The sequence below is a fragment of the Aspergillus saccharolyticus genome, assembly GCF_003184585.1.
Source record: "Aspergillus saccharolyticus JOP 1030-1 unplaced genomic scaffold BP01scaffold_29, whole genome shotgun sequence".
Classification (NCBI taxonomy): Eukaryota; Fungi; Ascomycota; class Eurotiomycetes; order Eurotiales; family Aspergillaceae; genus Aspergillus; species Aspergillus saccharolyticus.
Genome location: NW_020290639.1, coordinates 285,954 through 307,993, shown reverse-complemented (window position 1 = coordinate 307,993; position 22,040 = coordinate 285,954). Strand labels below are relative to the sequence as shown.

General features: G+C 51.9%; 5 protein-coding genes across 5 annotated transcripts; all 5 read right to left on the bottom strand.

Annotated features, from left to right (window-relative positions):
* Positions 1-47: 47 nt before the first annotated feature.
* BP01DRAFT_324165 (glycoside hydrolase family 28 protein) lies at positions 48-1,828 on the bottom strand. The gene is made up of 3 exons (XM_025572814.1): positions 1,200-1,828; positions 714-1,133; positions 48-616 (listed from the first exon to the last, which is right to left on the bottom strand). The coding sequence occupies exons 1-3, from the start codon at positions 1,428-1,430 to the stop codon at positions 152-154; spliced, it is 1,116 nt and encodes a 371-aa protein (XP_025429151.1). The 5' UTR covers positions 1,431-1,828; the 3' UTR covers positions 48-151.
* A 1,901-nt stretch (positions 1,829-3,729) lies between these two features.
* Positions 3,730-5,003, bottom strand: axeA (putative acetyl xylan esterase). Its single transcript, XM_025578672.1, has 3 exons — positions 4,692-5,003; positions 4,360-4,616; positions 3,730-4,247 (listed from the first exon to the last, which is right to left on the bottom strand). The coding sequence occupies exons 1-3, from the start codon at positions 4,906-4,908 to the stop codon at positions 3,795-3,797; spliced, it is 927 nt and encodes a 308-aa protein (XP_025429150.1). The 5' UTR covers positions 4,909-5,003; the 3' UTR covers positions 3,730-3,794.
* Positions 5,004-5,817: 814 nt separating this feature from the next.
* Positions 5,818-6,172, bottom strand: BP01DRAFT_384863 (uncharacterized protein; the record flags this gene model as incomplete). Its single annotated transcript, XM_025577543.1, has 2 exons — positions 5,818-5,997; positions 6,050-6,172. The coding sequence occupies 2 exons, from the start codon at positions 6,170-6,172 to the stop codon at positions 5,818-5,820; spliced, it is 303 nt and encodes a 100-aa protein (XP_025429149.1).
* A 701-nt stretch (positions 6,173-6,873) lies between these two features.
* On the bottom strand, positions 6,874-9,742 carry BP01DRAFT_109876 (putative membrane copper amine oxidase). The gene is made up of 3 exons (XM_025570309.1): positions 9,080-9,742; positions 7,873-9,033; positions 6,874-7,819 (listed from the first exon to the last, which is right to left on the bottom strand). Exons 1-3 carry the CDS (start codon positions 9,412-9,414, stop codon positions 6,892-6,894), a joined length of 2,424 nt encoding a protein of 807 aa, XP_025429148.1. The 5' UTR covers positions 9,415-9,742; the 3' UTR covers positions 6,874-6,891.
* Positions 9,743-14,648: 4,906 nt separating this feature from the next.
* Positions 14,649-21,949, bottom strand: BP01DRAFT_375761 (Mak10-domain-containing protein; the record flags this gene model as incomplete). The annotated part of the gene is made up of 11 exons (XM_025576912.1): positions 14,649-15,597; positions 15,654-15,744; positions 15,798-15,885; positions 19,279-20,136; positions 20,236-20,292; positions 20,346-20,603; positions 20,656-21,114; positions 21,178-21,414; positions 21,483-21,623; positions 21,704-21,771; positions 21,850-21,949. The coding sequence occupies 11 exons, from the start codon at positions 21,947-21,949 to the stop codon at positions 14,649-14,651; spliced, it is 3,306 nt and encodes a 1,101-aa protein (XP_025429147.1).
* Positions 21,950-22,040: the final 91 nt, after the last annotated feature.

Here is a 22,040-nt window from a genome sequence, read left to right as displayed (position 1 = left end):
TGATTGCTGAACTGAAGGTACACTACCCAGCTGCAGCCAAGAAGATTATAAATCGGGAGAATATTACCACACCTCTTCCCACCTTTCCAGCCTCTATTGCCCCCCACACAACCGAGCGATACAATGATCCGAAACACACACTGCGTCAGCTCTACTGCGAGCACGAGGCACCGGAGGGGACGTTCTCGCACTTGCTGCTGGTCTTACCACCGGTGATGTCAACACCGCTCATGGAGAAGTCGCTGCAGCTACCGTCACCGCACAGAATGTAGATCTCGACCGCATCGCTCTCCACGCTGCCGGTAATGTCCTCCAGAGTGACGCCAGAGATAGTGACGCCGTCGCTGGGGGTACCAGTGGGGCTGCCGTTCTCGTAGTCCTGCTCGATGACGATACCGTAGTCGGAGATGTCGGAGATCTTGATGTTGGAGAAGGTGATGTCCTCAACCTCACCGGTGGCGTCGTAGACGGTCTTGATGCGGACACCGTTCTCGGAGTCGGTAACGGTGGAGTCGATGAAGGTGACGTTCTTGACGGTGTTGTCGGAGCGGCCGCCGACCGAGCCGATGGAGAGACCGTGACCGCCGGAGCAGGTACCACCGGAGAAGTAGATGTTCTGCAGGAGGAAGGAAATCGAGGTTAGCATTGAATTCTGGTCATGGAAGAAAGGAGCCGGGCGCTTTGTCCACAGCGATGGAAGGGAAGCAGCCTACCTCGCCAGAGTTGATGGCAACACAGTCGTCCTGGTTCTTGACGGTGGCATCGGTGATGGTGATGTAGGTACTCTCGCTGATGTCGAAACCGTCGGTGTTGTGACCGCCGTTGTCGTCACCGTCGCTGTTGTCGATGGTCACGTCCTCAATGGTGAGGTAGTCGGACTCGATCGAGATGGCCTGGACGGGGGTGTTCTTGATCTTTAGACCGGAGATGACGGAGTTGTCGAGGGAGTGGGCGTAGAAGAACTTGGGCTTGGTCTTGCCGCCGTTGGTGCCCTCACCGTCCCACCACTTAGCACCGTTACCATCGAGGACGGCGCCGGAGGACTGGGTGACGGTGATCTCCTTGCCAGAGATGTACAGCAGGGGTCCGTCCCACTCCTCATACTCCCAGGTGGTGGTTCCCTCGAAGGTGACCTGTTGGATTGGTTAATGAACCGCTCGCCTGGGAATTCACGAGCCAAAAGGTAGCTAGGTACTCACCTTGGTACCAGTCTTCAGGTCCTTGAGGTTCAGCGTCTCACCGGCAGGAACAGTGATGTCCTTGAGGACAATGGACGTGCAGGAGGACTTGCTCTCGGAGGCCTCAGCAGCAGAGGTGAAAGTGCAGGTGGAGCGCTTGTCGAAGTCCGAGGCACGAGTGGCAGGGGCAGCAGACACCAGAGCAGAAGCCAAGGTGGTGGCGCAGAGCAGAGAAGATTTGAGAGAAGGCATGGTGGAGGTTTTGGATGTCTGATCAACAGATGAGGTTCAAAAGAGAGACTGTTCTGATCTACAGAACGAAGACAATATAGACAAAGGTAAGGAGAGAAAAAGGAATGATTTGCTTTGGAGTGAAGACCAATCGAGATACCAGGGCGACGCAGCCCTTTTATGTGTCCGGACACGAATCCAATCGAAGTTCTCCTATTCCATTCTCAGTGTTCGTTCTTCCTAAACAGGAGAGGGAGAGGAGACTCGAAGAGGCGGAACCGCTATCAACCTCAAACCATCTAATCAAATTAGGGCGGCTAAGTCGATTGGGCCTACGCGGCATTTTCTTAACTGAACTTGGCTTTTAACGCGTGATGTTGGGGTTGATTTCTGCAGTGGGGCTGATTGGGATCCCAAACCGTCAGCTTTAAGCTCCCAAAACGCAGCCACTCGTTTCGAAAGTGGGTCAACAGATTGAGCTTCTGTGTTAGCTGTGAACGAGAAGTTCGAAAAGCCAGTGAGCTCAGCATGCTCAGCATGCTCAGCATCAAACTTGTCTACGCATCGCAGAGCAGGTGTTTGAAAGCAAGTGCAACAAAGAAAGTCCTAGCACCCCATCCGATGGGGTTCATCCCAGACCCACCAGGGCAAAATGCTTCGTCGAAGCTTGTCGCGACAGATATGAGACACATCACCAATTTCCACCGTAGGGCCTTCTCCTCGGGACTTCCAGACCCAGGTCAGCAACGGAGAACAGGGACAGTGCAGTCTGAGCTTACGGAGTATGAGGATACATATTAGTAACTGCATGTCGGCAAGAGATTCGGCTTTGTTGATCCATGCCGGTTTGGGGGCGAATGCTCCACCCATCGATATTACCAGGAGGGTTGAACAACCATCACACATTATGGTGTCCATACATCACATAACCACTTTCATTCGGCGAAAAAAAAAAAAAAAACAGCTTTCACAACGATTCCGCCGCGCTTCCTGAACTCGGCAGTCCACTTGCCGAGACCCCTTAGGGGACTTTCCTCGTGTCCAATGACAGGTCAAGTGTATACCATGCACGAGGCACGAGGATTTGTGGCGTGTCTTAGACCCTGAACTATGCAGGAACGGCGCAGGAAGTAGTGGGTTTCGACAGGCCAACGTCGCTGCAGGCGGGTTCTCCAACTCGATGTGTCCTTCGACAGGTACTCGCCTCGAGATCATTATTCAACAGCAGGTAGACACTTGGCTTTAGCCGCTTGAGATGGTATAGCACTGCTTCTTGAGCATACGATATCATCGGATATCCACTGAATATGAATGCTACGAGGTGACACTGTCACAGGGAGACCAGCTCAAGTGGATAGCAAGGCTCTGATGGAGCATTCACGCAGGACCCAGGTCGCAATGGTGGAGCGCAAAGCAAAATCACCTTCTACGGAGTACTCTCTACCCTGACCCACGTAATTGTTATCTACTTCCAATCATTTCAAGTTGCGTGGGTGTGCTCCCCACCGTCGCATTATCTTAGATATCTCCTGCTACGTTCGCCTTAGATGCGAGAAGAGTGAGCATTAGATGATATTGATCTAACACGTAGAACTAATTATAGTTATGTGCTTCTCCTGAGCAGGCGATGTGGACAGCATGTCAACCCTCCTAAGTTTACCTTTTAAGTTTGGTCTGTTTTAAATTTGAATATCGCCAGAACTTGCATGGTGACTAGCCCAAGGACTTGATCAAGCACATCGAAGACGAACCGATAGAACGGTGGAGAGATACTCCAACTACTCCGTACTCGCCCTCTGAACAGAAATAATCCACCTGCCGTGGATAAGTTAGCCAAGGGGGCAATTCTCGATAGCTTCACCCAAAATGAGCATACGTACCACCTTCAGCTTCTCTCCCGCTAAAGCCCAAATTAGCCGTAGTAACTCCGAGCCCGGCCCTGGAGCCAGTCAGCGCTCGGCGTTCAGGGGAAAACTTACTCCGATGTCCCGCATGGGTTTCGTGTCGAGTGTGGATACGACGGGTAGTACCTGACTCCGTAGAGGTGTTCTAGACTTATGTGAATGGGGGACCCCAGGGTGTCTGCTTGAGTATAAGTTGTCCTTGCCAGGTCAGTACCTATCAAAAAAACTTTATCTCCTCTATACTTACATATTCTCCTTACTTCGTTGCCATTCATCCTCTGTCATCTTCTCTAATCCTTTCCTGGTCTGTATCATCAGCACCATTTCCATTCCAACACTCAAATTCAACAAAAAGCAGAGCTATATCCGTCCCAACGAAGCGACCAAAAATGTAGACACATTCGCGAACAGCAAGAAAACCTCAGCTCTCTCACCCTTCCCCCAACCCAAGCAACCCCAACAGCCAAACATCACTGCAAGCTCAAGCAAAACCAAACCACTCCATATCCCCCTCCCCATGAATCGGCACCGTATGCCCCACCCCCGTCGCATAGATCCCCTGCAACCCCTTCCCCCAGATCGTAGTCACATAGTTCGCCTCAGGGGTACTCGCCTCGGTCTTCTGGGGCGCATCATAGTCATACCCCCAGACGCCCGCCCACTGCTTGACAGTCTCGTAGTAGTTCTGCGGGTACAGCGTAGTGTCGACGCTGCCGTGGTAGATCTGCATGCGGGGGCGGGCGCCGCGGTAGCCGGGGTCCATGGCCTCGGCGATAGCGGCCCAGTGCGCCGGGGTGGTGATCGACTGGCCCTGCGCGCAAGTGCTGTTCCACGCGTCGGGGGTGTTGGTGGCGCTGTAGAAGCAGCCGGCAGGGACGCCGGAGTAGACGGTCGCGGCGTTGAAGAGGGCAGGGTAGGTTGCTGCCATTACATTCTAAGAGAATTTCATGCAACCATCAGTATGACTTTGACCAAGGCTGGGTAGGGCCTGGGGATGTCTGGGAAGAGGGAAAGCAGCGGGGGCGCATACTAGGGGGCATACGTACCGTCATCATCGCCCCCGAACTCGACCCCGTCACAAACACCTTGCTGGTATCGGCATTGTACTGCGCAATTGTCCAGGTAACCATGTTAGCGATAGAATTGCTGTTGCCCCCGCCGTTGTGGGTGAGCGTCGCCTGCGAGCTGACGTCCCAGCAAGTCCCCGAGTACGGGCTCTGCGGGTAGATGACGATGAACCCGTATTGTTCAGCCAGCGTCGCGTAGGGCGAGTCGCTGTAGTAGGCGCTCGCCGTGCCGGTGCCTGCACATATTCTGATAAGCTTGCGCCCGGGAGCAAGATTTTGGATTGATCGAGGCATAAGTTAGTAGGACGTACAGTAGTGGATGGCAACGATGATGCCTGGTTTGCTGGCCAGATTGGTCGGCACGTAGATGTACATGCCTACATTAGTAGGGTTGCTGCCGAAGTTGGTGACCTGCTGCAGGGAGCCAGCTCGGGGGTAGACTGCGTCCCTGCTGCCTACTAGTAGGGCCCTTGCACTGCATGACAGGGCGTAGAGCACGCACGTGAGAAGTAGTGAGAGTAGAAGCATCGTGAGTCTGGCAGTGTCGATGTGAGATGATGCTGTGTTTGGGTTCAATCCATTTTCTTGATACTTAAGGTAGGGTTATATATAATAGTAGAATTCGTCACGGCTAAATCCGAACCTGCGACAACAATCAACCTGAGGTCAATCCGCGACAAACTCCCATTCAGCCACTCAATTCAAGGTCAAACAACCCTGGAAATGCGGGGGAAAAGTGCGCGTGTGATGCAATGTCACGGATAGATGGTGGGTGAGGGTCGATCTCCGTCACCGAAGGCGTTAAGAGCGTGACGCGGGATCATTTGGCGTTTCAGGGATTGGACCCTGAAGCCCTCAAATAGCCGGGTTTCAGCCGGATTGGCACAGTTGGCTGGATTGGATTAACCGGTTGCTTTTGCCGCATGGCTGAAGCTGGTCTGGGTGTTGCAGATTATAGGCTGCATTTGGGAGTACAGAAGAAGTATGGATAGAAGGATGATGGACGGTACTTCAACTTCAGCCTTCGAGCCGAAATCAGGTTCAACTCGGGACAACAAGACTTGAATACTTATACTACCAGTCGTTATGCGAGGTCAGTCTGCGCACTTACTCCAAGTCCGTCTAAACCATCCCATTGGTGAACGCAATGGACAATGCGCAGTCCGACTATCTACACCACCACCACCACTACTACTACACTATAGATGCGAACGCAATTCCCCATGCGTCCCCGAAGGCTCCTCGAACCCAATGAACGCCCTTTCTCTGATCTCAGCCAATTTGGTTCGAAACAGACCCAGAGAACAGGCTGGACGGCTTCTTCCCAGCGACATTCTTCCCAAACCACCACGAGGGGGCTCTAGCAAAAAGCTTTTGCGTGCCGTGACATCGCAATGCTCGATCCAACGCCTCTCGGCCTCGTGTGTCGCCTCAATCTCACACTGCCTCCCAGTCTCCTTTGAGAGTTTCTCCGCCCTCTGGCAGGTCGCGCAGGAACTCGACATTCGACTCCGTCAGAGGCGGCACATTCGCGAACCCGAACATAGGACCCGAGACGATCAGCAGGTTGAGATAACCGGAGACTGAACAGCCAAGGTAGCGTTCCGACCCCGTGCGCTTCCAGCAATCACACAGATTTCTCGCCCTGCGTCCGGCCGTGGATGTTGACCCGCGCGTAGCTCCCATCCATGGCGTCGAACCCCGTCGCCACGACAATGACATCCAGCTCGTTGAGCCGTCCATCGGCCGTGCGGATCCCCTCGGCCACTCCCTCGGTGATCGGATGTGTCATCACAGCTCTGTCTCAACATTCCTTGTTCGCTGCTCTGGTTGTGACTGACTGGTGTGATTCCTCCCTGTGTTGAATTGCAAATGCCTCGGAGGAAGTCAATGAGTGACAAACCCTGAAACCCTGCATTGCAACAGAATGACACGGCGAACTGTTCAGTCGATTCTGATCAACCAGCTTCCACATCACCCCGCTTGCTTAGCATCCGCTGGGTGGAGAAGTGGAAATTTCCGCTGCTGACAGGGTTCTACTTTCACATCTTCTACGGGGGAGAACTGATGAGTTATCAGTCTCTATCCTTTTAGTTCAACAAAGGGCACCAAACGAATCGGAGGGATCGGATGGAATGAGCAAGTTGAGCTTCAGGCAGAGTATCAAAAGATTGGAGCCATAGCCAGAGGAATGTCACAGTGACCAGAGCAGCTGTGAAACACACCACAAAAGCTGATGACGGCAGATTCCCCCCGCAATGGATATCATTGTGCAATACTACTTATCACATTTAATAAGACTTACAAGCACATACGACCACAGGGTGTGGAAAATAGGGCTTCCCGTCCGCTCAGCCGTACTCAAGCCACACGCCGGGAGGTTAGTAGTTGGGTGGGTGACCACCAGCGAATCCCTTCTGTTGTATGTTTTTATCACCCGATGTTTTGTCATTCTTCCTTGAATGTATCCGTCTAATCAATTAGGGATAGCATGCCTTCCAAAAAAACCACCTACGCATCACCCTCCATCTCATAGTATGGATTATTCGGGTCATACGGGAATTTCCGCACCACCACATCCCCCTGATACCCCCACAGATCCGCCTCGATCCCGGCAATTTGCACCGCACAGACATCTTCCGCCTGCCCGAACGTCTTGACCGCCGTTGCCGAACCGTTCGCATAGTTGACGCGCACCATGTTCACCGTCTGTCGACTCGGACCACCCAGCAAGTAATTCAACGGTATGAACTGGACGCCCGAATGCGCGGTTGTGAACACCGTGTTCGGTAGGTCGCCCGTGTGAGGGACATGATGCATTCCGAGGTTTAGCCACACCACCAGGTCGGTCTGATTCAGCGACTCGCCGTTGAAGAAGTCGGCGAAATTGACAGGTGGGTTATGGATGTCCTGGCTGTTGTAAGGGTGGGCAGCGCGCGGCTCGTGATCATGTCGCTGGGTGACCTGGACGTCGTGTTCGGCCCAGTGCGCGGCGTGCACCAGGTTGCTAGAGTCCTGGACGGTCAGATGCGCCGTCCCCGAGGCCGGCTGGATACGGTAGCCCCGGTACTCGCCGTATTTGTTGAGAGCCTCCTGGTTGATAACATGAATCATGGTCGCGCCGTTGGCGCCCCAATTAAAGCGGCCTTCGTCTTCGGAGGACAGAATCGACCGTTGCAGCGCCATGGTGTTGCGAGAACGCCCGTTGGACCAGGTGAAGTTGCGGATCACCGGGGCGACCGTGGTGAGCTCGATGCTGTTGTCGATGCCTAAGATGTCAAAGTCGGCCTTGAAGTTAAGTACATGATCGTGCATGCTGCCGGACAATGCATCGTGGATGCGGTATCCATACTCCTCGTTATGCGCGTAGTAGGCTGCTTGGATGTAGCCAGATGCGCGCACTTCGACGCCAATAGTGCCATCCATGTGAAAGGTGTAGCTGGACTTATGATCAGTTGAGAGTGGTCACGAATCACGCTGAACAATATTCACCTGGTCATGTAGTCGTAATTTCCAATCGTGGACACGGATCGAAGCGTGAAATATACGTTCTTTGTACTACTCACGTAGTCGGAGGTGCTGTGACGTTGGATTGGGAAGTCCGCATCATATTCAAACACGCAGAGACTGTCAATATGAGTGTGGGTAGTCTCGGAAACATAAAAGGAGCTGTTGAGGTAGGTCGCATGTACCGGGCAGTCGTATCCCTTGATCAACTCAAAGGCGTATGGTCCAAACCCGTAGTAGGAGTCCAGATAGGCTACACTGGACTGGATCGGATCATTGCCGGCGTAGTGGGCGAGCGCTTCTTGCAGGCCCAACTCGTACAACACCCGCTGGCCCTTGTAGCGTATATCGAAAACCGACACGCCTGTGTCACGGGAGAAGCTGATATAGAACGAAAAGTCCATCCATGTCACATATATGTGATCAAAGTCAACAGAGTATCGTGCTCCTGCAGGCGCAACCATGAGAGGAGGTTGCTGCTTGTCCTGCGGAAGTATAGGGCCCCGCTGGTCCGTCTGTGCCCAGGCTCCTTCGATGTTAGGTTTGAGTTTGACAAACTCGGGCGAGAAGAATGCATTGCGGAAAGCTTCCGTCGTTTCATAGAAAATATCATTATACAGCCAGCCTTCAAGCTTCCACTGAGAAGGATCACGTCCAGTCACATCGGACTTGAAAAAAAGACCCAGTGGTAGAATGCTGCCGGTGTCAAATTCATCTGTGGGCATGTTCCAGAATGTGTCCCATCGGACAATTCGACCATCATCCTGCCATAAGGGATCGATGCCCCAGATGTCAATGGTATCGTTGTCCAACCCGAGTGCAGTTCCATTAAACAAATCTAGAGTTATGTCTGCCACGGCGGCACTAATCTTATACAGCCACTCCGAGTAGATGGTGCTGTAGTCAGCGTCAAGATTGCGCACACGGCCTTGCGTCTTGCGCGTGTAAGGGTATTCTAGTGGAGTCCACGTAGAGGTAGAGTCATTTGTAATGGGCAAGGGTCCGACCAAAATGTCAGCATAATGAGGATCACTAGTGGCGCGATTGTCAAGGACAACATGTGCATAACGGCTAGGGGCCGGGTCTTGCTGATCGAGATAGTTCAAGACATCTGTCTTATTTGGCCGCATCAATTCCACGAGGGCACTGTTATTGTCAGAAGAGGAGGACTGCTCGGAAGGGTAAACGTTACATCGTATTGTCCCACTCTCCGGCGTCCTCAGTGACAGTTAAGTTCAATGCTGGTTGCTGGAAAAGCCACTTGACCACGGACGCTGTCTCATCGCCCGTCAACCCGTCCCAAACATTCTGCTTGGGTGCTTTGATCACAGTGGCATTGTGATCAGTGCACGACGACGAGGATACAGAGGAGCGAGCTTGCAGGTTTCGCGGCGAGCTTTTCCTACCACGACCTTGACGGACCCATGCCGTCTTGGGATCAGGCTTTGGAAGGGCTAAAGCATTCCCTATCAAACCCACCAGAAGAAAGCAAAGGGGGAGTACTGCCGTGAAGCTCTCAAGTCTCATCTTGTTGACGGTGTAGAAAGCACTACCAGACTGTTGAAGACAAGATTCGATGCCTGCACCAGAGCTTTATATCTATCGGCTCAACTGTCCTAGCATCTAGCTAGACTACCATTCCCTGGAGAGCCGAGAGCCATATCTTAGCTAGTAAGGCAAGTGCCGGAGACACTCCTCATACTCTCCGATTGTTGAGACCACAACTTGCTACATCGCGTCAGCCCGCTCTTGGACTTTCCGGAACCAGAAGGTAAACGCGATGGTGCCGACGATGTATATGCTATCAATCGACATACCCAAATAGCATGAATTGGAGAGGCAGAAATGCAGTCTAGTGAGATATCTTTCTATGCGCTTGGACTGAAGCGAGCCTTGGCGTCACCGTGCCCTTGATATGGGGGTTCGGGATAATTGCGATTATCTCCAGCGAATCCGGACCGGCCGTCAAAAATTGGGTTTATCACCTCCCACTTTGACGGAACCCGCGGGGTAGAGACTCTGAGAAAATGTGATGTAAAGCTTATGAAGCCAAGTGTCATGGGCATTATGCCAGCATCGGGCTGCCGAGGTTTGACATGTAATGGTACTACAAGGTGAGCCTGGGGTACTGTAACCACGTTTCATCCTACACAGTTTGCTGATATAGATCGAAGTTGAGCACTATGAAGCTCGTAGCAAGATGGGCTCGGTCGCTTTCCTGGTCGGCTGTGGGTTCCTCTTGTCTTGCCGTAGCCGTAAATGCTGTAACCTTGTCAGCCCTGTGCATCTATACTTAGCACCGTAATTCAGGATTAACCATATGGGAATCATCTCGGAATCAGGGCAAAGTAATCACTGACTATATGAGCAGACCTAAGCGAGGTGACAGCCTGAAAAGCCCCGATCTGATGTTGAGAAGCCGGGGTGAGGGGTTGTTATCTTCAGCCTATAAGCGAGGATCAACCAAGCAAGCAGCCCAACGATCCAAACGCAAGCGAGGAAGGAGAGTTGGCGAGACGAAAGTAAAGCGCAAAGCTCGCGCCATGTCTAAAAACGAATGGAAAGGTCTGAACTTGAAGGTAATGTGAGAGAGGAGTTGGCGGGTCGACAGTGACCCTCTCCTTGATCCCCCACCTTATCATCCTCAGGCAACCAGTCTTGTTCAGCATTGCAGTGGAATTGTCAATAGCGCTTCTTTCACACAAGGCGGCCGGCCCTGCTCAAGTCAGACTCGAGTACTGACTGCTCTTTCAAGCCCCCTCTGTCGCGCACTGATCTCTCCCATGTCAAGCCGCCCTGGCAATTTCCAATCTGTACACATTATTTGGACCTTGTTCAAGCCAAGATCCCTGCATCTACTTCATGATTGCGCCCTCAAGGCTTTGTAGCAGTCTTTCAATCGTAGGTTCACTCTTCGTAACCACATCATGCAAGGGCCAATCTCAGACGAAGCTGTGATTCAGACATGGAATATGACCATGTCATAGTTTAAAGGCGCGAGGAAGTCACCCTGGAACAAAGGACTGACAGACAATCGTCACGGGTGCCATGAAGATCACCAATGCTCTCCGCTCCGTGCATCAGTGTCTGCACTGGTCATCCTAGTATAAGATGTATAGCTCGGAGACAGTCTCCTGAGAAATTGACTCGTTCAGAAGGAAAAGCCCTTTGTAGTACCGGTGGCCAACATACCGACAAAACTAGGAAGAGAGCAGTACTTTCACGGGTGGACGCTGGAAGCATGCGTCTGAAAGACTGTTCATCGATATCCTTTCTGCCAGATATTCATAGATCCTGGCGGACAGAAGGTAGCGTACCGCAGCCTATGTACACAGAGCCAGCATCGAGCACTCATTGAAGCCAGGGCCAGACATAGCAGAGTACTGCTGCACAGCAGAGAAGGGCTTTCACAGTTCATTCACAAGGTAGCACATCTCAACCGCACCCAATCTATTCGAGCCATCCAGCCTGGAATCAGCACTAACCCCATCCCATGCCATAGGGTAAATCTTTTCCCACGTCCACCAAAATCGACCAAGTTCATTGAACCCATTAACCAAAAGCTCCTCATTCCTCGACGTCATCCCCGCGTCCCGGCGCCGAAGGCAAAGGGTGTTTCGACCAGCTACATCCAGATCTCACCTGGCAATCACAGCACAACGTAACCTCACATCAAGAAGGAAGCCATACCTCAGCGAATTATCACCCTCTCTCTTTTCCGTTCTTTTCCATCAAGACAACAAAGAGGAAGAGGGGGGTTGAACCCTTCGCATCCGAGATAATCCCTTTTCGTCTGATCTTGTCTCGCATCCGAACCACAAAACCATGTGGCATAGGGCCATGACAGTTGAACAGTTGAACCCTTCGGCCGAAGTACACATTACTTTCGAGGAGGGTTACCGAGTGTGTGAGCGACATGCAAGAGATCATACGGTCCGTTGCTGGTTTACCCCAGGTCCTCCCCCCTTATTGCTTGGCTCCAAGCCATCCAGCCTGTTTGGATGCAGCCTTGTCTGTTGGCGAGGTTTCACACATAGGCTTGTTAAACGCTGAGGCGTGATGACGGTGGTTATCTTGTTGGTTTTGCTTGAGGTTTGATTCGGATGCGGGAGTCGACGGTGGAATTTAGTTGCCGTACAAACGAGGCCAGAGATTCAGCATAGCACAGAAAAGACCCCAAACCTACTTACTGCATCCTCGAGACGAGTACGAACCATCATCACCGTTCCTCTCCCGCTAGCTCCCTTCTCGCAGACAAGGTAAATCAACCCGAGCCAGACTAAAACGACCCGCAAGCACAACCATCGCCATCACAACGGCCATCGTGCGTTCCGTTCGAGACCCTAACTCAAACCACAAGTCAAACCAGACCGGCTCATCTTTCCCTTAGACCACCAAGGAAAAGAAAAAAAAAAAAAAAAGCTGTCACAACCCAGCTAAAGGCAAAAAGACCATACCACCTGATCCTTTCTCCGTAGCATAGCTACCATAGCCAACCTTACAACTATACGACCATCTCCTTTGGGATGTTCATCCCTGTCCGTATCCGGGGAGAGGAAAAGGGGGTGGGGGAGGGTGAGGCTCTAACAACAGGTTGAAAAAGATGGCATGATTCTTTCCAGTCGGCCGAAGATTCATCCTGATCATACCAAAATCAGTCGATAGAAACAATTGGCGGGCTCGAGGGGGAAGTACTATACCAACGGCAACCTCTCTCAAGCAAATAGGGGTTCACGGCAGCAATACCCATCCAGCCACAAGTGCACCTTGCATTGATTATCCTACTGCAGTGTTTATCAGTGGACTTTCCCTTGTTTGGGTTCGGAAGAACCCTGGAGGTCGCCGAGAAGAGGACATCCAAACCCCGATGCAAATCGGATTAGACTTTCTCTGGGATTACCTTGAAGTTCCTTTGTAGGAGAGGAAGAACTGGAATACTAGTTGGGATGTTGTCACCGTCAACATCTACACTTGGTAACTACTATCCACGGAAAGTGTTCAAACCCTGGCAAGCTTGTCTACAAACGAGCCCCATCCGCGGCTCCCATCTGGGAAATGAACAAACAAGTCTCACTCGGCAACAAAGGAAGATAAGCAGGTACAGAACTCCACTCCAGTCAAGCCCAGGTCGGACCCTCCCTTCCTCACCCAGAGAAAAGTCTAAATTAAGTTCACATTCGAGCCAACACCCAAGTCGTTCCAGGTTTATTCAGCCGATCGGATCAGGCCAGGATACTTCTCGGACCCGAAGATGGAACCAACAGACAGACACCTTATATCCGAGTGCGTCCGGATCCCTGGGTCCCCTTCACCCCCCAACCTCTCTCTGCTTCGAGTTCAGTAGAAACTGGAACAACAAACTCAACTCCGCAGGGAGTTATCACCGTGCAACATCCGTGCCACGGATTGGGATGGATTAGTAGCCACTAGCCCATTGAGTCTCGAGTCTAGAACGAGATATCATTCGACGATGGAGAAAGGAGAGGGAGTGCAGGTGCGTTAGGCCGACCGTTAGAAAAGAAACAGTTTCTCCCGACCGATGGTAAGTTAAACTACTTTAGTTATCGCCGGATGTCTCCGACGTGCCGCTTCGGCCGGTAAACTCATCAGACTCAGTTTACTCACTGAGAAACTGGGTGGAACGATGGATTCGACTCTGCGTGGCACGTGGATTCCAGAGTAAATGTCTCCGCCAGCGTTGGAACCAAACTAGTGCCATCGTCTTTTTTCTCACTAAATACACGACCACAGTCGTCATCTCTTCGTGTGCGAGTCTATGCGGTGTATGCGCGGTGCAGTACAAGTTAAATGCCTCAGTCCCGGCCGAATCGCCTCATGCGGGTGTCGAACCCGTCGCCACATTACCGCCCTGATTGGGCTGATCGCCGTAATCATTCAATAAATATCTGAGGAGATGATAATAATCGGCCCGCTCCCCTGACACTAGAGGAAAATAGAAAGAGGATGGATGAAAAGGAAGGAGGAACTGCATTCACGGTGCAGACTAAACAGGTGTGATGAGTATCCATTCAAGTACCAACGAACGAACCATCAACAACAAGGCGGGCTACATCATTTCTTTGCAGTCATCCATTCTTATGGTCGGGGATGAGACACTGCATCGGGCGACCCTTCCAGCTTCTGTCTGATCTCTGTCTTCGGCCGAAACGGTTATTCCTCGGCAGGTAAACGCTGCCTAATCCCGGATCCGTTCTTGAAACAAAGGGAGAGAGGGGAAGAGAAAAAAAAACAAACAACACAATGCAAATGTCCAAGCAGAGTTCAAACAGAAGAGGGGGAGCCGCACGCACGCCATTCGGGAATTTCGCGTGACGGGGGGGGGAAGGATAAGACTATCTTCGAACCACTACAAGTACCCGCCGATGTCCGGCTTCCTCCTCACTCTTGATCTCCTCCTCGGCCCCCTCTACTTGCAAGTGGCGGACCCTCTCCGAGGCATTACCCCAGGTTTCATCCAGAAGGGATGAGACAGAGCTTTGCCCTCCCCACTTCTCAGGCTCATCGAGAATTCAGCTCGTGAGATTGAAGTGGAAGCGATGCGCCAGCACAGAGCAAGACTGCTTCTGTTATTCGAAAGTGGTCAGCACCGGTCATTGTCAAGATGCACCGGTCGCTCTCCCACGTTTGGAGTGCCCCTTACGGGATCGTCCCAGAGGACAGATCAGAGCCAACGCCGCCAGGCGGTGGAATTCAGCCGCAGGATACTGCGATTCCTAAAGATCTCGCCAAGCGACCTTCTTTCAGGCGCTTCCTGTCCCCATGTTGGGGAAAAGCATTACGTTCGAAACCCGGTTGAGGATGTTGTCAATATGTCCGTCTTGTGACGACGCGCTATGAGTTGGGGGATGAGGAACAGGTACCGGGCCAAATGCGGCCGGCGATGGGGTGGTGAACACTGTGGCGGGCGACAGGCTCGGCGTAGTCGTTGCAGTCTGCGGCACCGAGAGCTTCTTCTGCTTCTGGCTGTGCGCGCGGAAGGCGGCACTGACTTCACGCAAGGCACGCAGCGAGGATGCGAGATGTTTGGCCGAATCAGTACGATTGTTTCGATCGGCTTCGCCGTCGCCATGTACATGGTCCGACAGAACGGCCTCCAGCTTCTGGATCAGATCCCATGTGTGGGGGTGCAGTCGCTCGTTGTTATTGGCCACCAAAAGAAATGCTGACGCGATCGTCCGTTGCAGGCTAATCCAGGTTCGCGAAGCATGAGTATTGATTGAATGTAGTTCAATAAACGCCTCAATCGTGTTGCTCAAATTGGTCAGGCAATCCTCCTTGATGATCTCTCGCCGTTGGTCATCCAAATGTGCATCTGGATCGAGCGATACTCGGCACATGAGCGAGATGAAATATGACGAATGCAGTCGCAGCTCGGTCCGTTCAATATGCTCCGCGAGGGTGGTACAGCGGTCCTCGAATCGCAAGTGCGGGGCTGCCTCGGCGAGAATCCTTTCAATACGGTGCTTGTAGTCTCGGATTTCATGGTACCGTAAATGGCTATGGTGGGTAAACATGAGACCTCGCAGCATCTCGAGAATAACCGAGATGATACGGCACAGCGTCTCAAAGTATCCTCGGTGACCCGGCATGGATTTGGGATCGTACGGAATCTCGGGCTGGCTGATCATGGTAATGGAAGGCCGATCGTACGCTAAGGAAAAATGACTGTTCTGGAAAGCCATCGCCCACCTATCTCGTCTGTCAGTCTCACCAGTCTTGTTCGCAGAACCTTGGCCACGCCTTACCAGACTCTCCTCCGCGCCGCTTGAACTGCCCGCGGATATCCCGAAGTCTCGACATGCAGACCCAGCACCATACACATACGTTCCGTCATGCCTCCAAACCACAGTCAGCTCTGTTGAAAATTTGACAGCAATGACAACACTTACCCAGCAACGTGTACGAGGCTCCTGCATTCATGTTATAGGATAGGACGCTGCCGATGACCAGCAAAATCTGAATGATTTCTACGGTCGGCTGGGATACATAGTTCAACATGCGCAAGCAATGATACGCACATGATACTAGAAACCGATCAGCTATGTCGCCGCAAGGGGAGGAAGGAGAGTGGTACAAACCATATACCCACGACGTCAGCTCCCGCTCCTTGCCTGGTAAGTCGGACAATTGGCAACCCGAGGCTAGAACAGCAAAGAGAAGACTCAGGAAGGATACAGTCATGCCAAACGGCTTTACCATGCCGTTGGCATCCGGTCGATACACTCCCCCTACAGCCTGTCGACCTCGCAACAGTCGCTCCATATGCTCCTCGAGTCTCGCGACATCGGGCAACACCGGGTAAAGCACGGAACCAACATCTATATAGAATCTCAATAGCCTGCAGCCAGCCGATGCGATTAGCTTCTTGAAGACAATTCCACGGGTCAAAGGGGCCATGGCACTCACTTTCGACATTGTTCGTCATCGGGTAGCACGCTACATACTCCGGCAATGTTGAACGTGTAAGGGTCGGACGACCACAGATCTACAAACGGATACGCGGCAGACTCATTCCCCATGGCCAGTTCGGCGAGGAGGTCCTCTCTAGGCAGCGCCTCTGCCGTATCCTCCGAGTTCTTCGACTTATCCAGAATGTCGATCACCGCCGATCGTGAACCGATGTGGACGGAGCCCGTCTTAAGTGTAGTTGAGCCATAAATACCCTCCGAAGGAGGAGAGACCTCTTCCTCCGTGGGCGACACCTCCAACTGGGGCTCAGTGGCCTTTCGCGCCCCATGGGTCTGGAACAAAGAGTCCAGACTGACCAGAATCTCCTCCATAGTCCGCATCTTGCTATTTATCTCGTCCCATTCCGCCTGAGACAAGGTCACAACTTCCGACAGGCCGTCTTGGGTGGTCGATGATATTGACCCCGGATCGGGACCGTAAGGAGCATCGCGGCCGGACGAATATTGGGAGGGCGGAGGAGGAAACTGAGGTGTAGCTGTTGAGGCGGTCGCGGAGCCGTATTGGTCGGCGAGGAGCGATCCGGGTCTGGGCGCCGAGGGAGGAGGACGGCCGTAGGAGCAGTTGAAGTTGCGCTTGACACAGTTTCCGCATGGCACATTGCGATCGCAGCGGACTTTGCTGGCACGACATGGAAGGCAGGTTTTACATTCGCGAGGCCTGCGACGGATGGGGTACGTAGGCATTGCGATTAATGGCACGCGTGGTCGCTCACACCCCCACTACCTTACAGGGGAGGCCGGGCGGACGTCAGGATCGGGCGGATGGATCGAGGTAATCAGGTGGATGTCTGGACTATGAATCTGAGACGAGGTACACACTCATCAAGAATATCTTGCTCACTCAGAGGATAAAGACAAATGCAAAGAGGAGTGATGAGCCAAAGATCCTCGAAGGGCTGAGAAGAAGAGTTAGTTGTCGATGGTGGAGAGAGATCGGAAGGCGTGCTATGCGCGAGAACGCTGATAGCGAATGGATTCGAATGGGGGTGAGGGCCGAGGTGGCCGTCGGGAAGCGGACGCGACAGAGATAGCGTTAAACTGAGCAGGGAAAATTCCGCATCGGGGAGGGGGGTGGTAGAGGGGAAGAGAGAGAGGTGTAAGGGCCAAGGCACAGCCAGTCAATGGCGTTGAACCCGGCACAATCAAGGCTGAGGTGACATGTTAGAAGCAGGCGAGGTATCGACTAAGAGTAAGGGTGAAGGGTGGTAATGGTAATCGTGGTGGATAAATGGAATAATCTTCAGATCGATGCAGGAGCCGATCTGTTTTGAGGGGGGAGAAAAGGGCCCGGGGAAAGGACTCAAGGAACAGCAAAAACAATGCTGGAGGGGGAATTTCGATCGCTTAATTTCAATCGGAAGAGTGATAGCAGTTGCAGTGTTGTAACTTGTAGGTTGGCTACCTTTTAGTCAGTGTAGGTGATCAGTTCACTAATACTTAGCTAATTAGCTAATTAGTGCAAGGGTGTCTCTTTTTGCGTGTCTTTGTTGCAACTACTCCGTAGTATTCGCTAGTAAACCACAATTAGGGAGAGAAAGAGAGGGACGGATGTGTAGGTAAAGAGAGCGCAGTGCGCAAGTGTGCCGTACGTGATTGAGAAAACGAACTTGATCAACTCAACCAAGTTAACCAAGATGATCAAACCAACCCGGGTTGGTTGGTCAGTTTCGGGCTTAGCGGCGACCCGGCCAAAAAGTCCCTCTTTTCTCGAAAGGCATCCGGCATGGCGTGGTTTAGTCCATTCACTAGCGAATTGACTCGGTATATGACTGCTCATTAATGGACTGATAGGTAAGTTATTGGCTATTGAGTCTATTAACTATGTAGACCTACGAAGTACTGCTCTTCGTGTTGTCAGAGGATCTCCTCACCGTAAAACGCTATGAAAGAGTGATCGTAGTACTTCAGAGTTGTTTGTACATAGCCCGCTGCCATCCGATTCGATTGCCTTGCATAATTTCCACCCCCCCCACAGCAATATCGCAGCATCCTAAGCTTGGACCAGGCGCGGGATCCTATATTCATCTCATTGTTAAGATCGTCCCAACAAAACCAGCATAAATACTTTCTTAAGTCACTAAACCATGTGTAAGCAATAAGCATAAGGATGTGCCAGCGGAAGTATTCGCTGATCGGTTTTCATTCCGGTGCCCAGATCTTGGGTTTGCATGGCGAGAATTCTGAATAGAGTCAGCAAACTCGGATGAGAGAATATTCGGGGACGGTCGGGGATCATTCGAGATGGATAGCTAAGCTTCATAGGTGGACGACGCTGAGGGAAGTTCGGCCGATCGCGACGTGGGCTGATCCGCGGTGCCGCAATGGGTAATTAATGTTGAACAAACATCCTTCGCTCAGTGTATGGGGCATATCGCATCTTAAAACACAATGTTTGGATGAGTTGGTTGTATATCTTGTTTTGTTCTATCTCGTGTCTTGGATTCAAATTCTATGATCGCCCCAGTCCCGCCGGTTCCTGCTTAACACCCACGCTTGCACTTTATGCTTAATCTAACTACAAACTGCATGACTTCATGATGCATCAAAGGTCTCCACTTGGAGCTTTTCTGGGACCAGCAAGCTAACAGTGAAGCACGAGGGGGCCTCGTCCACTCGCTGCCGGTGACTACTGTGTGAAAATTGAGACAAAGAGATGGATAGATCGACACGGGACCATTGACCATTCACATCTCTGCGACCCAAAAGGGCCTGAACCCTGTAAAGTGGGGTCTGGTTCAAGCAGATCGAGCTTCTCGGAAAGCATGGCAAACAAGGACCATCCTGGTAGACAGATAGGGCTCCGTCATGACCTGGAAACCCCCATTGTAGTCGCTGGGGAAACCTGTGGTACAACCCACCAGTCATGCCAGCGTGTCTTAGACCCAACTTCTGGGATGGTAACCCGAAGATTAACCGACTGGGGTGGCTGAGGTTCTTCGCAGTCTTTCGACCCGGCTTGTGCTTTCAATGCCTTTTTAACCGTCTCAATCGCGATGCTTGCACCGATACAAGCCCGCATGGTATCTTTAATGTCCCGCTTCCAATCCTCCTCGATCGCAGGGGCAGGGCTTTCCTTCTCATCAGAATCGAGAATAAATGCACCATTGGCCAGCGTAGCTTCCCAGGCCTTCCGTGCTTCCGAAATGGCTTTCGTGGCACGCTCTATGACGATATCATCGCTGTCACCTTCAAGCAGCGCCTCGCGATGGTATTCATCGTAGGGAACTAGCTCTGGTAAAGTAATCTGAAGAAAGGGTTTCATGCGTATTTCGTACCGTAGCCGGTCACTGGAGTAAGCCTGAGCTGAAGATGTGGTCGGCAGGATGCGATGACGAGCGAGAAGGACGTATAGCGCGTGCAAAGAGATGGCAAATGCGTCAACAGCAATAATCTGTGTCGTCAACCTCTCAAGAAGTCGAATGGATCGTTGCAGCACGGAATGGCGCTCGAAAGCATCACGCTTCTTAGCAGCCAAGTCCGTCAAGTTGCGCTTCGTGGCGGCTACAGTAAATGTGCGAATCCGATCGATATGGCCAAGATGGGTAGAGCAGATGTGGGACAGATACCAATACATGCCAGGAAGCTCTTCGGGTGCATAAATTGATAGCTCGAAGCCAAGCTGCAGAATCAAACGGAATTGGCTCAATTTGTGATGGTACGCCCAGCTACTGAGGGGGTAAGAGTAAGTGGTATCGCCGTTGGCTAGCTTCAAGGGGGGCTCATTGCTCAGGGCGCGAAGCTGCTCGTCGAGATCCTCGGCCTAGCAGCGATGGAATTAGATTCGAGACACTGCGACAAGGGGGAGTCGAGAACTCACTTCCATTTGTAAGTTGTCCCAGTCAACGAGTGTATGACAGACGGTCCGACGAATACGACAACGGTTCAAGCAAGCACTCCGGAAAGTATCAACAAACGGCTAGACATCAGGTTAGCTCAGTGAATAGGCTATGACATAGATGCATTACTTGCCTGTGAGAACCGTTTCGTGAAGACATCCATATGCTGTGCTATTTGGAACCGTGGATCTGAAGGCACTTCAATTTCATCTGCACTGGCTTGCAAAAGTATGCTGGATGGAAGAACGATTTGTTCCAGTTCATCATAGAGGAACTGCTTCACGGGAACCGTTCCCAGTATTGTCCTATTGCTGACAATAAGGGACTGGACAAGAGATCTTATATAGACAGAGGGTTGAGGTTTCCGAGAGAGCAGAGCCCAAATGACCACCTGAGCCTGTCAGCAACAACTTTACATCCACAGTGAAAGGCATGGTCTGCACCTTCAGGTTATAGGGCCCCTTGTAATCAAGAATCTCCAATAAATCGACGGCATCCTGGCATAATCTTCTCAAATGCGCCAGCGCATCCTCAAAGCTGATATTGACCATGGGACGGGGAGGAACAGTGCTAGCCAGTCTCCGTTGGATCTTCCAGCTGAAGGCCTCAGGTACTCTTATCCCGAGGACAGCGGACTTGCTCAGAAAGTCCAGGTGAGATAGGCAGCTCAAAAATTGCGCTGCGGACCTTGTATCTATCACTTCCAGGTCCTGCTCCATACCCGAGAGGAAATCCCGTCGGAAGAGCAAGCGAGCCCGCATGGCCTCGGCCACCTTCTCACCCAGAATACCAGTCTGTTCGTCGATCCAACGTATCGCGCGGTCAAGGAGACTGTGAAAATGCTTGGGATCAAATTGAGACAACAGAGTACGATTGTAGAGTTGTGTGACGAAGTCCTCTTCCTAAAACAAAACGAAATTTGGGTTAGCTTCGTGCAATAGCCAACAAAATACGGTAACACCTACCTCAAAATAGTACTCAGTTGTGACTCGCGCATGTACAAAATCGCAGGATTTCACAAGTGCAAGGCAATAAGCACGAAGTACGATATGAACCAAGTCGGGAACCTCCTTGTTGCTTTGCAACTGTCCGCGACCGAAATGGGTGTTTTCGAGAGTTTCCGGTACAGGCCAAAGAAGTCTGTCAAGGTACAAGGATGTGAAAAGGGTCTGGGAGAGAGGGTGGCCCATATGCCATGCCATCTGGCATCAAATCGACTCAGTCAGTACGTTTGGAGCCCCTGTAAAGAAAAAGGTCAGATCACACCTACCTCGTGGCACAATAGTTCGTCCATGATACCCAACACCTCTTCCGGAGCCAGCTCCCGCATCATGTCGTAGTCATCTTCAAGGGCCTGCGCGCTGTTCTCCCCGGGACCTAAGTAACCGCTGTCCATCTTCGAGTCCATGATCTGAGCGACATCATAAGATCAGTCTTGGTAATCAGGATTCGGAATCGTTCAGCGGGACCGAGAATCGGGTCGCAACCAACCTCAAGCGCACCGACAGCCTCAAAGAGAGTGAAATATTCATCCTTGACTAGCTGACCGGTTCGTAGTTCTATACATCAAGAGAAGAGAGCGATGAGTGTACCACACATACAGCCAGAAGCAGGGCCAAGGGAAATGAAGTACTGACTTGCGGCGGCGGTTGTGAAGTCAATTGTGATGTCGCGCGGGGCAACAGACTGGGGAACAACCCGCATGGTCGGAGATCGGATTTCGTTATTTGGCAGCATGAATGTAAGAAACCATCTGCAGCCAGCTGCTAGATTCAAAGGCGATCAAGTAGCAGATAGAGATAGTGTGTTGATTCCGGGGTAGATCAGA

Excerpts from the sequence above, each read along its gene's own strand:
- BP01DRAFT_324165 (XM_025572814.1), bottom strand. The coding sequence starts at position 1,430 with ATGCCTTCTCTCAAATCTTCTCTGCTCTGCGCCACCACCTTGGCTTCT. Across the intron at positions 1,134-1,199 it reads ACCTGAAGACTGGTACCAAG|GTCACCTTCGAGGGAACCAC; the intron begins GTGAGTACCTAG and ends CCAATCCAACAG. Across the intron at positions 617-713 it reads TTGCCATCAACTCTGGCGAG|AACATCTACTTCTCCGGTGG; the intron begins GTAGGCTGCTTC and ends TTCCTCCTGCAG.
- axeA (XM_025578672.1), bottom strand. The coding sequence starts at position 4,908 with ATGCTTCTACTCTCACTACTTCTCACGTGCGTGCTCTACGCCCTGTCA. Across the intron at positions 4,617-4,691 it reads CATCGTTGCCATCCACTACT|GCACCGGCACGGCGAGCGCC; the intron begins GTACGTCCTACT and ends GAATATGTGCAG. Across the intron at positions 4,248-4,359 it reads GTTCGGGGGCGATGATGACG|AATGTAATGGCAGCAACCTA; the intron begins GTACGTATGCCC and ends AAATTCTCTTAG.
- BP01DRAFT_109876 (XM_025570309.1), bottom strand. The coding sequence starts at position 9,414 with ATGAGACTTGAGAGCTTCACGGCAGTACTCCCCCTTTGCTTTCTTCTG. Across the intron at positions 9,034-9,079 it reads GGAGAGTGGGACAATACGAT|TGCCCTCGTGGAATTGATGC; the intron begins GTAACGTTTACC and ends TGACAATAACAG. Across the intron at positions 7,820-7,872 it reads AATTACGACTACATGACCAG|CTACACCTTTCACATGGATG; the intron begins GTGAATATTGTT and ends TCATAAGTCCAG.